The sequence below is a fragment of the Lagopus muta genome, chromosome 3 (genome assembly GCF_023343835.1).
Source record: "Lagopus muta isolate bLagMut1 chromosome 3, bLagMut1 primary, whole genome shotgun sequence".
Taxonomy (NCBI): Eukaryota; Metazoa; Chordata; class Aves; order Galliformes; family Phasianidae; genus Lagopus; species Lagopus muta.
In genome coordinates, this window is record NC_064435.1 from 45,991,650 (window position 1) to 46,007,441 (window position 15,792).

Consider the following 15,792-nt stretch of genomic DNA (forward strand, 5'->3'; position numbering starts at 1 on the left):
AAAGATGTTATTTGGTATCTTTGCGTCTCTATTTTGTCAGTTCTTTTGGCAAAGAATGTTAAAATGACCGAACTAACAGTGTTTACTTGGCTTTCCAGAAAGCTAGATTGAGCCAGTGAAGTATTAATTTACTTCAACAGAAACTCAAATAAGTTGAACTTTTCAGCATTCAACAGAAAGGAGTGGCAGGTTTTCTCTTTGCTTCCCGCCTCCCTCTCCTACTCCAGGGTAGAAGACAAGGCTGACAAAGAACAATTTGTTCACTGTGAATATACAGAGTTTTTCAGCCATTCCTATGGGATTTGCAGGATGCTGTCAGTCTGAGGGCTGGTGATGACAGAAGTCACCAAGATGCCAGGGGCCATGTGCTGGTTGCACAAGGAGTCCTCAGCTCTGTGAGGCCTCCACTCCATATTTATAAAGACGGGTGCTCCATTGTCACTGCTGTCAAGTAGCAACAACCTTTCTAACCTACAGGCAGTCTGTCATGCTGTGCTTGGTAATCCCAGGACTTTCCACCTGGTTAAAAATAGCAGTACTATCACACCTGCAGATACTTTACGGGCAGTAAAATGACTTCCTTATTGCCTCTCCTAGGAATGAGAAATTTTTGCGTTCAGATTTAGAGATGTATTTCTATGACTTTCAGTCATTAAGCAAAACCGGTCAGTAACAGCTGCCTCAAAAATAAGAACGCAATCTCTTAAAAATGAATGTCAACCTGGCTCCTTTTCTGGGACATTGCCAAGCAGCTTTTGTGCAGCAGTATCTGGCTGGCAGTTTTAATGGCAGGCAGCCAGAGGAGAAGGATTTTGAGCATGCTCTTGGGCAGTCCTCCCCCAGATGATCGAGATAGATGTTTTAATTTTAAGTTGACTCATGTGAGGAGTAGAGGAGAAGACAAGAGAATAACTAAACAATATCACTTGCAGAAATATTTAATGGCCTCTAAGCAGCTTGTTGCAGCATCTATTCAAATCAAGTACAGAAACCAAATAATTAATTTTGAAAAATGGTTGAATGATAGGCAAACCAAAGCTCTCTATCTTGGTTGATGCTATAATTAAGATCTCATTTAATATTACACAACCTTGTAAACTTTCTAAATGGATGTGTTCTTGCTATATGTGCCTCTTGAGGAAGCCTGCAAAGCACCCAATATCATCATCCTATTTCATGCATTTGCAAAGCAGTCAAAGAAAACAGCCTCCTCGAGGACCCAGGGGCAAATATTCATCTGCAGTACCAGCAGATATCTCTCTTCTTTACCAGGGCAGTTGTCATGAAATCAAGATCAAAATTTTTACCTCCAATTCTTGGGCTCTCTATTCAGCTCATGCTTCAGGCCTGAGTTTTATAGGAGGAGGACCTCAACAGTATGCGTAAGCAGATAACAGCATTCATTCCAACCTGGTGATATACCAACAAAGTTGAAAAAGGGTTTCTGCCAAAATGCCCTGTATTTTGGAAAAATACAAACAGGAGGTGCCCATAAGATATACACCTGTACATTTGAGACATGGTGCGGTGTTCACTCATGGCTCTACTTAAACCAGAACATCCCACTTTCTGGGAATACTTGTCCTAGAATGCTCAAAATGCAATGTGTTGCCTTCTAGTCCTTTGGATGGATTTCAGTGTAGTTTGAATATTTTTCATTTATATATATATATATATATATAAAACTTCATAATTTTTTTCTTGTGGAAAAAATCTTATGTGAATCCAACTGTTGTGCATTTTCTAATGCTGATATCTCCATGTGAAAGACATGGTGAGGAAACATAAATCCCAAATTAGTTAATTCTTTCACAAGCCTTCCATAGGGAAATGATGGTTTCTGATAGGCTAGGAGATACCCTGTCTTGCATGTGTTACTTTTACATGCTTATCTACAGAGTCAGTCTCTTCTGCAAGATGTGCCAGAGCAGCAGCATGGTAGTTGCTGGCGTGTCACAGCAATGTAGAACTGTACTCAATCCTTCAGTCTAAAGGGCAGGCTTCAGTGCTAAAGTCTTCAGCTCTGCAAAGTCCTTGGACATGTTTTCACCACGTGCATCTGTGTGGCAGAGCACTTCTGTATAGGTACAGAAAATTAAGTGAACCTAAATAAAAACATTTTGCTAAATATGAATGGATTTCTAGTTATGAAGTTATACCTTGGTGATAAGATGTTTGGTATTCCAGACCCAGGATTTAATGCTAAGTGTGATACACAATGGCAGCTGGTATTTATGCATGCTGAAAGAAATTATTACTATAGTTTGTTACCATAGAATCACAGAATGTTTTGGTTTGGAAGTGACCTTTAAGATCACCTAGCTCCAACCCCCCTGCTGTAGGCAGGGTTGTCTCCCTCTAGACCAGGTTGCTCAAAGTCCCATCCAGCCTGGTTGAACAAGACTTGTGATTTTAGACATTGTTTCTTGAGCTTAGCTATATATATGATGTTCCAGTGCATAATGGATTAGAAGGGAGAACATACTTGGTTTTTTTTTAATTAAAAAATTATGTCATTGCAACACAGTGTAAGCTGGAGGTATTTGTTCTTAGGATGGAGCTTCTGCAATTTTCTTGGCAGCTCAAGGAGGCTATCTGGATGTCATCCGATTGCTGCTTTCTTCAGGAGCAAAAGTTAACCAGCCTCGGCAGGTAAGCTCCACCCTTCAAGGCAGAATTGGTGTCTAATTACTAAACTTTACAGTTATTAAAAGTTAACACTGGAATTTTTACTGGGCATTGGGTTCCCATGGTGGGCTTTCACTGGAAGGTGGAATGTGGCTGTGAGTGTATCTGTGTTTTAGTTCAGATTTGTAGTGTGGATTTGAAAGAAGCACCCCAGTCATTTCTGCTTGCACACAACCTAGATTGTTTCTGTAAAAAGTGAAACTAGAAGCTGTGTTTTATATGTGCAATAATTGTGCTTCAAACCAAACAGGGATCAGACATCTGGCTATTCTTCTGGACAACTTTGAACCACGTGCAGGTTGGGTATGCTTGGGCCATGTGACCAGGCTAAATCAAAATGAAACTCTCAGTTTGTATTTGATGATGATGTAAGTGCCTTGCACTACCTCTTGCACTGCTGTACCAAGTTACTTGTGAATGTTAACACGTCCTTGTTCTTTGAAAATTTTGGAAACACTTGGAAAAGCTTGTGAAATACAGTATTATATTTAGTATACCTGGTTTTGAAAATATCTATCAATATCAAACCTAATCTTTGACAAAGCCTTTCACATGTAGTTTTACTATGCACTCTCATTGTGCACTTTGAAACTCAGGCTGGAGCATTATCCAACAGAGAGGGAGGCTGGCAGCTATGCCCTGCACGCCCTGCACTGATCTTCTCATTGCTCTTAGGCTGCTTCCACGCTGTCTCCCTAGGTCAAGGTTATGTAGTGTTGTTGGCTGTTAGTTAATGTAGTCTAAAAAATCAATATGGAAAGATAGATCACTGTATGCATTAATGCCTTTTGAGTGGGTTAAAACAAAGTTGGGGAGCCTTAGATTTACCTCAACCAGTTTAGTCTATGTCACCATAAAAACCACACTCTATGCCAGCTACTGGAAAAAAAAAATTGTAATTATAATGCTTCAGCTAATTCTTTCTGACAGTACTTTTCAGCTCTCCAATACAATTTCTATAACACAATGCTTTGTGATGCATTTTTAAATCTTAGTTGAGGCAGAGGCTCAGCTCCATGTGAATGTTCCTCCTGGCTATGTTTTGTCTCTGACAGCATGGGCTTAGTTTGCTTCAGGGTACCTCCGATCCCTGCTAAGATTATGGCTGGATAGGTCTGAGGCATTTGTGTTTAGGCCCACTGTAATCTGAAGGATTTCCTTAACAAATCAAATGTTTTCACTGTTTAATTAGTAAAGTAATGGTTGGATGGACTTCAGCCTCTTTCTTGCTAACAAATTTGTACTCTGTTCAGAGGTGACATGGTGGTCACCAGGAATGTAGGCTTAGATGGGGCAGTTTTGATGCCAAATGGCTCTTACTATCAGTTATAAACTGTGCTGCTCTTCCTGCTGTAGGAAACCATTTTAAGCTGTGTAACACTGGATGTAGGGCATCCAGCGTCAGTTCATGCTTCTCTTCCCTTCCTCATATGTCCACATTTTCCTCTCTGTCTTGTCAGTTTGAGGTCATAATTCACTTTCCTGATCATGTGCATGTTCACTATGTGTGTATTCCTGCTTCTATAGTGGGAGAGTGCTTCTACAGTCTTGTGCCCCACTTTCTAGTCCTTCAAGGTTTCCGCTGACACATGGGCACATCTCTGGTGGCACTGGATGCCTTAGTGCAGGCCCTCTGACTCAGCTCTCACAAGGCTGAATAGTGAAGCCTTCTGGAGAGTTTCTTTCCTGGAAATGTCATTTCTCTTGATTTTTAGTTTACTTCTACTCTTCCTGACATTGTGATGGGGTCTCCATGGAGCTAGATTGGAATTCTTTTTTGTCATCTTATTGTCTAGACAGAACTTGGGACAGTGACTGCAGAGTGATGTAGGCATTGTTTCTTTGCTTCTCTAACTCAAAAGCAAAGCTAGAAGTTTGTTTGCCAGTGAGTTTTACACTGTGTTTTGGCAGCCTGTGTCCAAGCAAGCTTTAGTTTGGCTGAGTAGAATCAAAATACTCTGAAAATTAATATTTTTACACATGCAGTGTAATCACATATATGTAAGCCAGTAAAACCACACTGAGTATAGACTTCAGACTTGGCTTACCTGTTATAAACAATAATTCAGCTGGTGTAATGATACAAGAAGACTGATAGGCAGGGGAGGAGTGACACTGAACAGCCTGATAGCAAGGGCTCTCTGTCCCAGAAAGTTATCAGTGAGAATACTGGAGTTATTTCACCTCCTGCATTAATCCAGGCCTTCCTAAAATGTCAAGCCACCAGCAAGCACTGAGAAGGAGCATCAGAAATTTCCATCAGGATGTGTTTGGGATTGTTGGACATGATGAGATGAGATATAGTTTGTATCTAAAATGAATTTATAATCTATAATTATAATAATAATTTATAAAATAATATAAGATATAAGATAATTTATAAAATAAGGAAATAAACACAGCTTAAAACGTATGCAGTATTTAACACTGTTTATTCTATAAATGTAGAGGTCTCCAGTCTGCTGGGGGCAGAGACAAAAGGACAAAAGTATACTTTGAACTGCTTCTTTCCCGAGCTTGCTTTTTTCATGACTCATCTTCAAGTCCTAATATCTGTTTATACAGGAATCCTCACATCACTTCTTAGTAGTATGTAATATCTCTTTTGCTCCCCACACAAACATGAAAATGGATAGAAATCGAATCTACTCCATATAAATGTGTTTACATAAACCTGAATGTTAGACACTGTTTAAAAGACAGAAGCTGGCATTACTCAGTGGGAACCCACCATCATCTTCATCATCTTTCTTCCCTTTAAATGAAGTTCTCCAAGATGGTCACTTTCTCACAGTGTATTTCTGCCTCTGCCCTATAACTGATGATGTCTAATAGCAGCACGATTAAAGACAGTTTATTGGTAACACAAGTGTTTCCTTCTACTTCTCATTCGTAACTGAAAAGACTCATTCTTATAAATGTCACTGTAAGTGAAAGAAAGCTGTCCTGTTCCCTATGCTGTTCCTGTATTTGCATTTTTTATGCAAACAGAAGCATGGTTTCACATAGCATTAGTTCCTCATGCACATCACATGGTGCAGACATCTCTCAGATGTTATCCAATTTTACAGGCTTTTTAGTGTCTCTATTGCTACGTTCTAGAGCCCTCTGGTGGAAAAAAAGTATGTTGTCAGCTTACTAACAGCTTACTAAACAGTATAAATTGAAAGGGTTTTTGCTATCACGCTGAAATCACATGCTCTGTGTGTAAGAGAGCCTTTGTTATTTTTGAATCATAAAGACCATTCATTGTATTAACAGGTTATGTACTAGAATGAGGTCAGCCACTAACTTCTATGTGATCATTTATAGAGATTTGATAGAAGAGTTGACAAAGACCCTGTTCTTCACCATTTGGACAGACTGAAGATAGCAGGACTCACATTAGCTCTTTCTCAGAATCAGAAAGAGGAAAGACCAAAATACTTCACCAAAAGAGGAAATAAGTTTTCTGTTTCTTCCATTGGATTAAGCCACCAGCCCATAGAAAGCAGAGCACTGGTTCAACAAGGCTTTTGAATAGCTTTAGTAGGTCACATGAATCTTCATTTGGCACTGAAAAGTTTGCTTCTTTGATCAAGGTGGAAATATTTCATTTAAAATAAAAAGCTGTTTTCTTCCAAAACTTCTCATTAAGGCTGTTTTGGGGGCACCAGTATATTTTGTCTCCTATCTTTCCTGCCAAGTCTCCAGGCTGCTGAGTGAGGTGAGAGGAACTGGCAGGCACTGAGGGCACAAGAAGGCACCCTGCTACTTGTGGCCTCACTTAAAAGTTGAAGTCCATACAGGAAAAGCCTCTAGTTAAAGGCCCATGAAAATCAATTTGGCACCACATAACTTAACTGCTGGAGTTCTCTTTTAGTTCTGAGAAGCAAACTTGTCTGTTTATAAGCAAAAGGAGAAATGATCATGAAACTGAACTCCAATTGCAGCAAGAAATACTTCGCGTTTGAGATAGAAACCCAACAATAATTTTAGCTTATTTTGAGCATACATTTTATTTTCTGAGATTTTCTGCTCAAATAATGATTATATAAGATTTTTAATTATTATTATTTGCTTTTTTAAACCAGATTGGTTCGCATTGTATTCTTTGAAAAGTGCTTTGTTTTCTAGCAGAGCTCTGGCAGATAAAATCCTTAATGTGCTCACTATTACTGTAAGTCAGGACCTTTTTATTAGGTTCCCTAAGAAGGGATGGTTTAACTCAACACTGAAAGTTGGTGATCATCTAAAATCTTTCCTTAGCTTCTATAAACAGCTTCCATTGAGTATGTACAAACACTCAGCTGCTGAATTCATCCATGCATGCTGAGGTTTACCTGTATCTTCTGCCACATATAGCCACCTAGAGTTAGAACTATGCAGCATACCTTTGGCTTTTATGTTCCAAACTTCCCTATGTATTTAAGGCACAACTGGGCTTTAAGAGATGGCTTTAAGAATTCAAAGAGTAATGCTTGTTTCAAGTCAAATGTGCAAGAGAAAATATCTAAGGGTAGCCCTACACCACAACTTCTGACTTCATGCAGTGAGCTCTCATGTCTGCATTTCATAAAATCATTGAATCACCAAGGTCAAAAAAGACCTCTAAATCATCCAGTCCCTATCTGTCTATCTGTGGTGCAGGAGTTTGTTGAGGAATTGAAGTTCATCTGTATCCATAGACAAGAAGTACAAAACATAAAAGTGAAACCTTCAACAGTCTTGTTTTGTTTGAAGGATGGGACAGCACCCTTATGGATTGCATCGCAGATGGGCCATAGTGAAGTGGTGCGAGTCATGCTGCTCCGGGGAGCTGAGCGGGACGCTGCACGGAATGTGAGTAGCACTGCTGCACTTTGCAGATTCTTCTTGGTTTGTTTTCAGGCTGCAAAGCTCTCTGAAGGGAGGCCCAGTGTTCCCAGAGCTTATTCTGTTTGCCAGGTTGTAACATTCTCCTATGGGCTCTGTTTCTCCATGTGCGTCTGGAATAAGGGATTGGAGATAGAATCATAGTGTAGAATGGCTTAAGTGGGAAGGGACCTTGAAGATTGCCTAGTTTTAATCGCCCTGCCACAGGCAGGGTTGCCACCCACTAGATCAGGTTGCCCAGGGCCCATCCAACCTGGCCTGGAATGTATCCAGGGTTGAGGCATCTACAACTTCTTTGCACAACTTGTTCCAGTGCCTCATCACCTTCTGAATAAAGAATTGCTTCCTAACATCTAAGCTAAATCTCCCCTCTTTTTCTTAAAGCCATTCCCTCCTGTTCTAGCATTAACAGATCATGTAAGTAGTCAGTCCCTCTCCTACTTATAAGCTCCCTTCAAGTACTGGAAGACTGCAACTAGGTCTCCCCAGAGCCTTCTCTGAACTAAACAAGCCCAACTCCCTCAACCTTTCTTCACAGGAGAGGTGCTGCAGCCCTCTGAGATGTCCATACAAATGAGAAACAAGCATGAAATAGAGTATCACTGGTTTATTTCTCCTTGAAGCTTTCACCTCTTGGGGGAGCAATTCTCCAGATGCCCTGGAATCAGCAGCATGTGTTGTAGAGATGCCCCCTCAAAGGTGATAAGCAGAGTAAGACCCTTCTCCCAGGATGTAGGGGTCAGCTGCTGTTGCCCTCCAGACTAGGGGAATGAGGATAAAATGTTTGTTACAATTGAACAATCTTCCCTTTTTTAAAGGATGGTACCACTGCTTTACTGAAGGCTGCCATTAAAGGGTACAACAATGTGATAGAAGAGTTACTGAAATTTTCTCCCACTCTCGGTCTGCTGAAGGTTAGTAGTGAAACATACAATTTTAGACAAATACAAACAGTCAAGGAGTCTAATGAAAGTCCTTAATGTTCCTAATTATGCAAGTGGAAGACAATAAAGACCTCAAACTCAAAAAGTCAAGAGAAAAATGGAATTAACTTGTTTAGTCACTGGGGCTACATACAAACAAATCACTTGAAAAAATGCTGTGAATTTGATTTTTGGAATGAGGAAGCACATTGTGTTGTGGAATTATCTTAGTTTCTGTCAGCTGACAGAATCTGTCAGCAGATTGCTCATGATGCAGTTTTTAGCATTATACCCCGCGCTTTATTGACTTTAGTCAGCAAACTAGGATCCTGAGGGATCCTGGGATCTGAGAGCAATTCTCTTTTTGTTTTTGAATTCAAAACATGACTTAAAAATAATAGCAGTTCTTTGGAAGCTGCATTTTAGTAGCGAATGAAATTGAGTGTACTCATAAATCACACACTTTGATAGACTCTGTGGATGCATCTAATTGGCAGTTTTGGTATACTTGAAAATTCAGGTGTCGTTAGCTGAGTTGTTAATTACAAGAATGAAATATCTTCTACACTTACTTGAGCTGTCAGTTTGCAGACATGAGCAAAAGGTCAGCTACGGAAAAAAAAAGAAAATCACCGCTCAGCTGTCTGCCAGTGAGAACATTAATCATCAGAGAAGAGAAATAATATGCACAGATGGTTTCCATTACTGCTTGTTCTTGTTTTTCACTTGCTAATGGCTGATACTGCCAGGCAGCAGCAAGTGCTGAGTTCATTTCACCTCTGATCTATTGTCAAGGGCAACTTTTAAAAGAAGACATTACTGTGATAAAAAACACCCTGACTTTCTTCGTTAAAGCATTTAACATCATCTCTTTTGTAATTCATTAGCCTGCCTGCACCCTGTCTCAATCACAATCATCCTCTTTGATGGCATAACCTTTTCCATATTATTTACTGTTTGTATGTTTGTTCATTGCGAATGTTTTTGTTTCACTGCTCTCTTGATTTCAAACGTCTCCGCTGGTGTTTTCCAGAATGGTACTTCTGCTCTCCACGCAGCTGTTCTGAGTGGCAATGTTAGGACAGTGGCATTGCTCCTGGAAGCAGGAGCAGACCCATGTCTGAGGAACAAGGTACGTCCCGGCATGCCACTCTGGGCAAGGACGCACTGAGCTTTGGAGCACCTGTGCATGTCACATGGTAGCTAGGTTATATTCTGGGGAACAGTAATCTGTTATTTGTTTCCATAAGCCGTAACTTATATTTGTGTCTTATGTGGCAGATGCGTAAGGAGAATAATTCTGTGGTAAGGAATGTGTATATGGGCTCCTTTGGTACAATTTGCTTAGGATTTAGCACATTCTTAATATTAAAAATACCTCAAAATTACACACCTTTCCACCACATTCTTGTAAATACGTTAGTTTACTGAAATAGTTTCAGATTCTTTTTATGACAGCAACTCTTCATTTGCAGAAATTTGGCTTTTTTTATTCTGTAAAGTGTTTTAATACTGTATGTTTGGTCATTTCTATGGAAGTATCTTCCTCTGAGTTGTCTTTATGAACTATTTGCTGTTGGCATTTGATTTCTGGCTGGCTTAGTTAAGCTGTGAATGAATTAACTGGTATTTACTTCTGGTTTATTATTATGTCAATGAAATTTCATAATACAAATAATCCAGCATATGCATTGATAAAATCTGCATGTTATTTCTATATCAATCCACTTGATGGCAGCAGAGTTAATGCTGCTTGTATAGCAGTTTTACTGTTCTCCTCCTCCAAGGTGCAAGATTTTTCTGCTGTTGATGGCAATCTGCAGCAGGAGAGTGTGCAGCATAGAAAGGTCTGCATTTATAACCTCTTCTACCCATTTTTTTTAATTTGATGTAAAACAGAGTACATTTGCAAAACAGAATTACTGATTTTCAGAAGTAGATTCATTGTAAGTATTTTCTGTTATCGGGTTGTTTTCTTTTCAATATGTAAAGAAGACCAAACTCTGCTTTTATATTATCTATCCTAAAGAATAGGGCTGACTATTTCATAGCAATTAAAGTCTTTCTTTTGATTTTTATTTCCCAAAAAAACAACTCAGCAGCAATGTTCTCTTTAAATTTTGTGCCGGCAGCAAAGAGAACTCAAAGGATACGATTTAGTTTGGGCAGGCAGCACAAAATAAGCTGACCAGACAGATCCCAGGCTAAGATTATTCTGAAGAGTTGAGTGATACTTGCACACTGCATGCAAAGATTACTTCTTAAGATATCTCCAACAGTGGTAGAGACAACGTTGAAATAAGCAGGTAATGGTTAAGCTCAGCACCATGTTCTTTAAAACTGAATGCTTTTAAAGAATGTATAGGAAATAATTGCTTATTTTTCCTAATTTTGAGGTTTTTTGTTCCAGGCAAATGAATTGCCAGCAGAACTAACAAAAAATGAACGTATTCTCCGACTCCTCCGCACAAAGGAAAAGCAAAGGAAAAGCTAATGCAGCAAATGTGTTTTGGCAGAGTTGAGCCCCGATGACATTAGCATGACGGTAAACCTAGATTGACCAAGAAGGGCTTTTTGAAACAGTTTGCAGAACTGATCAGCCTCTCCAGCATATGACTGCGAACATGTGAGGCCCTTGCCAGGGAGCCACCATGCCCTTGCGCCTCCACATGGCATCTCTGAACTCAGAAGGATGACGACAAGAGCAGGGTTTGGCCTGACAGCAGTGTTTGCATACAGACTTTCCTATGCACCAGGGACGTTAGCTCCTCCACGCCTGCAGTCTGTGCATCCCCCCACACCCAAGTGCTCCCAGTGTTTCAAAGACACATTCCCATACTGGCATGGCCACACGCCTAGTGATGAGTGCCTCAGGGTGCACTTGTGGGCTGGGAGCACTCAGCCCTTGTGCCAAAAGGACACACAGGTCTTGCAGCTGTTTGGAGTCAGTTGGTCCCCATGGTGCTGCTGCAATCCCTTTGCTGGCAGTGCTAGCTCTGCCAATTCCTCTGTACCACCAAGTGCCACACAAGGCTAGAGCGACATCCCATCTGTGACATCCCAACAGGAAAAGTCCTCCTGCCAGCCCAGGGCTTTGGTAACATTTTGGTTTCTACATAGAGCTTTGTAAAATGATCCAGAGCATTATGAATTATGCCAAAAGATACCAAACAAATAATAACTAAAAGTGCTTTCCTCCTTGACGTAGCACCTGGACTGATTCCTCTGTCCAGCAACAGAGACACAGTGGGACAGCATGCAGCATTTTGCAATGTGTATGCAGTGCTGTGGGAAGGTATCCTCAGCCCTACAGCATACATACCCGCCTTTCCACAGGAAAGGACAGGATCAGTTTCTGAGCAAATCAAGTGCATCAGAAGTTTGGCTGTCAGACAGAACAGTACAGATGCTCTACAAGTAATCTACGTATATTCTGCATGCCCTTCCCTGTATGTTACACTATGGTTTGATATCCACTACTACTATGCAATGCACTCTTCTGTGATGGGAGTTAATGAAGAAGTTCACAGCATACAGGTGTTTTTAACAGCTGGTGAGAGGGTTACATGTAGCCACACTTGAACAGGCCCACTAATGAATGTGGGCCTGGAAGATGAATTCTCAACAGCAAATTTGTCCTTTGTTTTGTGGCTGAGATGCTTAGAATGAGACATGCTACTTGGTGCCTGTGTGCAGAAAGCAGAGCAAATTGTTAAGGTGTTGTAAAGAGCTGTTACAACCATATTACTATAAGTTGCTACATTAAAACCCAGACATTTCTGCAGTATATACTAAAACATAAACATACTAAGTCTCGTTAGCCACTAACACATTAGAGATTATTTTGCAGTGAGTTGAGATATAATGTTAATCCAGAATATAAATCCAGACACTTCACTTGTCTTCAGGCTCTGACAAATTGTTGAAAAATTATGTAAGATGTTGAGGACAGAGAAAAAATGTAAGGAAACACAAAGTATGCTCTGCTTTAAAAATGGATTTAGCTAGGATTTAGCTCAATTTTTGCACTTTTGCTTCAGTGTCTGCAGGGAAAAAAAAAAAAAAGTGAGTTTGCACAAAGAAATGTAGTTTACGGTAGAGCAAATTAGCCATATATATTACCAAATCATAAAGTTATTATTTTTGTGAGTAAGTGAGGTAAGAAGTCAGGGTTGGATAAAGAGAGCTGCTTGGCAGCTGAAATTTCTCTTAATTCAGCATTAGAAAGGAAAGCTTTAAGTTTTCCGACAGTGTAAGGCAACATCAGAAAAAATCTAATTGCTTAGGTAATACATGCTGCTGTATTTTTCAAATTAAAATAATGTTGTGCCTCACTGAAACTTCGCAGATGAATTGGTACAGAACCAAAGAATTATGCAAGACATGTGGACGATGATTGTATCCAGGTTTCAATCCTCTGAAAGACTGAAAAAAATTGAGCAGGTCAAATCTTGAGAGCCTTATTGGGAAAGTTTGTTGCACAGCATTTTACAGGGCTGGACTCTAACAAGTTCATTTGGAGGCCACAGCGGGCTGAAGGTGAACATACTGTTCTGGAGAAAGCTACAGGGACTCCAGGCAGCCTTGCCACAACACTGATATTTCTCCTTAAAGTTTCTTCATATAAACAGATGGAAAAAAAACAGATACTTAAAATGAAAAGCCCTGTCAGAGTTGTGAAGGGGAAGGATAATCACTGGAGGGTCTTCAGTAGCCAGCCATTCTGGGTGAGCAATGATTAGTATCAGATGGGCTGCAGGTAACCTCTCTGCCAGGCATATTTTCTTGTTCAGGTAGTCTCACCCTAAAAGGGGCAGCTACTCAACAGAAGAGCTACTTGAGCTATGCCTGCCCATGAGAAAATGCTCCCCACCATTCACAGCAGGACTTTCCAGGTCCTGTTCCCTGCTGCCTCCATGACTGGCTACCACAGCCTATGTTCTAATGCAGCAGGTGAAGAACATCTGGGATGACACGTCCCATATGGGTATCTGATGGCCTTCTTATGGGATGCACTTACTAGATCTTCTTTTCTGAGTAGTGTTGGGCTGTAGTAACAGGCTTTTCTTGTATCTAAAGAATATTTAAAATGTGGTTCTGCCACAGTTTGAAGGGAGAGGCTCGTAGCTCCCTCTAGGCTCTCCTTAATGCTGGGTGGTAAGGTCCACAGGCTGTACAACAGTGGTAGGGAAGTGTCAGGAAAACATTTCTCTGCCATGTTCAGACTGAAGTTGAATCTGGCTTCAGCCAAGACCCTCTTCATCCAGCTTGCGGTTTTTAGGCATGAAGACCTTCTGGTATTCGCTTCATCTTGGAGCCTTTGAAGAGAGGGCTGGATTTGGCTTTGAGTTCCCTGTAACCAAAAGGTGCTTATTTTGGCTGTAGATGGGCTTGGAAGTTGCAATACTGTTTACCACCACGCAGTTAACCTTTTCACAAAGAAACCTTAATAATTCTTAGTGTTAATGTAACCACTGTTATCTTTAAAGTGCTCAGTAAATACTGCTGTGGTTTGTTTGTTGTTCTAAAACGGAAAGCCGCATTCCTTTTCTGGCTGAAGTGATTTATTGATATCAACAGTAGCTCTTCACATTGCTGTAGTGCTTTTTGTGTGAGGGATTCAAAGTGCTCTGCAGACACAATCATCTTTGGAAGTTCCAAATTGCATTTCTGGGATAGGCAGGGAAATAGATGAGTTCATTCACACACCAAACGCAGCAGCTGCTCACCTGTTCACATTAATAGGCAAGAATAAACTTAGACCAGAAATCAAGGGGTACCAAATCCACTTCATAGATGACAGAAAGAAGGTAGGTACTGGCTAAGGACACGAAGTAGAAATGAAACAGGATAAAGAGTCAAAATGCTTTCCAAGAAGTGCCATAAATACATGTATCTCACAGAAAACAACAGTGCCAGTAGCACAATGCTTTAGGTTTGCCTCTCTGCACACTGAGATCCAGTGACCTAGCCTGCTGCCCTCTCCATCTGGGATCTGTGCAGGTATTATGGGCTGCTGACTTCCTATCAGCTGCAAGTGAATACAGAGGTTGTGCAACAAGCTCCACATGAGCCAAGGAAAAGTATATAAAGCTTTGTGCCTGTGTTTCAGATCTCTAGCCATTGTAGGATGGAGATGAGCACAAGGAAAGACCTGTGGGTACAAAGAGAACTGGCATCCCATCAGAGATGTGGTAGTGGTATGGCCTCAGAGATCACAGATATATGGAGCCCTTTATTTAGGATGATCACTGCTGTGCAATGTACAGGGATGGGTACTTGGGTTACAAAAGGTAATGTCGTACCTCCTGACCTAATGCCACTTCTTGCACATGTCATTCTTTCCCTGGAGCAAAATTGCCTTGCTATTGATCCACCCACCTTTGTTTAGATTAGAAGAGCTGAGAAGATCAGAGCACCAGATGAAATAGCCACAGGTCAGATTTAATGCACTTTAATAATCACTGTTTGTCTCAGAATCTATTTGCAGGAATAATTCACACTTTATTCAGCCAATCATAACGACTACTGGGAAATCAGTAAGTAAATCAAATTTCATGTTGTCTTGGAAGTTTCAGAATTGTTGTACATAAAATGAAGCAGCACAAAAACTTTTTGTCCTTCACTTAATGCAAACTCTGAACAGACACAAAATACTATTGTTGTTTGGAACCCCTGTCATTACCCCATGCTCCATGAGTCAGTGATGTTAAAATGCTAATGTGTGCTAACAATCCAACCAAAGATCATATATACGGCTCTTTTTTCCAGCATTGGAGTAACATACTGCACGTATGGGACTAAATAGAGCTGTGCCTTCTCACAGCAGCTCTGCATTCAGTCCTTTCAAATGTCATCTTAGTTTCATACTTGTCTGAATTCCAGTTTCTTTTGACCTGTCCTTCTACACATTCAATAAAACCTACATAAATGTAACGCAGCATAAGCCTGATGATACTCTACAACAAGAATGTTGCTTTGCTAAAACGTATTTTTCCATACCATTGTTTCAATAAAAATGACTATATTATTCAGCTTATCACACTTGTCTGTCCACTTCAATATTTATCTGTCACCTGTTATTTCAATATTTTTCTGTATTCTGTTATTTCTATTTGTAGAATACCAGAATTAATGTTCTATTCATGTTAAAACCACTTTGTTCTATTCTACTTGGTTCATTAGACTTCTATTTATTTTCCAGGTCTTTTCGGGTGAGATAGCATTCACAAAACAAATAAAGCCAATGCTCTGGCTTGAAAAACAGGAAAATTTAATTTAGCGTGACAAAATAAGGTTTGTTTCACAGATCCAGACATCACTGACA

General features: G+C 40.2%; 1 protein-coding gene across 2 annotated transcripts in view; it reads left to right on the top strand.

The window, feature by feature from the left end:
* Positions 1 to 15,543, top strand: part of ANKRD29 (ankyrin repeat domain 29) — a 31,930-nt gene extending 16,387 nt beyond the window's left edge. The window contains exons 6-10 of one of the 2 annotated variants that reach the window (XM_048939801.1): positions 2,554 to 2,652; positions 7,411 to 7,509; positions 8,361 to 8,456; positions 9,499 to 9,597; positions 10,876 to 15,543. In XM_048939801.1, the coding sequence (XP_048795758.1) occupies positions 2,554 to 2,652; positions 7,411 to 7,509; positions 8,361 to 8,456; positions 9,499 to 9,597; positions 10,876 to 10,959 (477 nt within the window). In that variant the 3' untranslated portion in view covers positions 10,960 to 15,543. The remainder of the gene's footprint in view (positions 1 to 2,553; positions 2,653 to 7,410; positions 7,510 to 8,360; positions 8,457 to 9,498; positions 9,598 to 10,875) is intronic. The other variant, XM_048939800.1, reaches the window with a different exon arrangement.
* Positions 15,544 to 15,792: the final 249 nt, after the last annotated feature.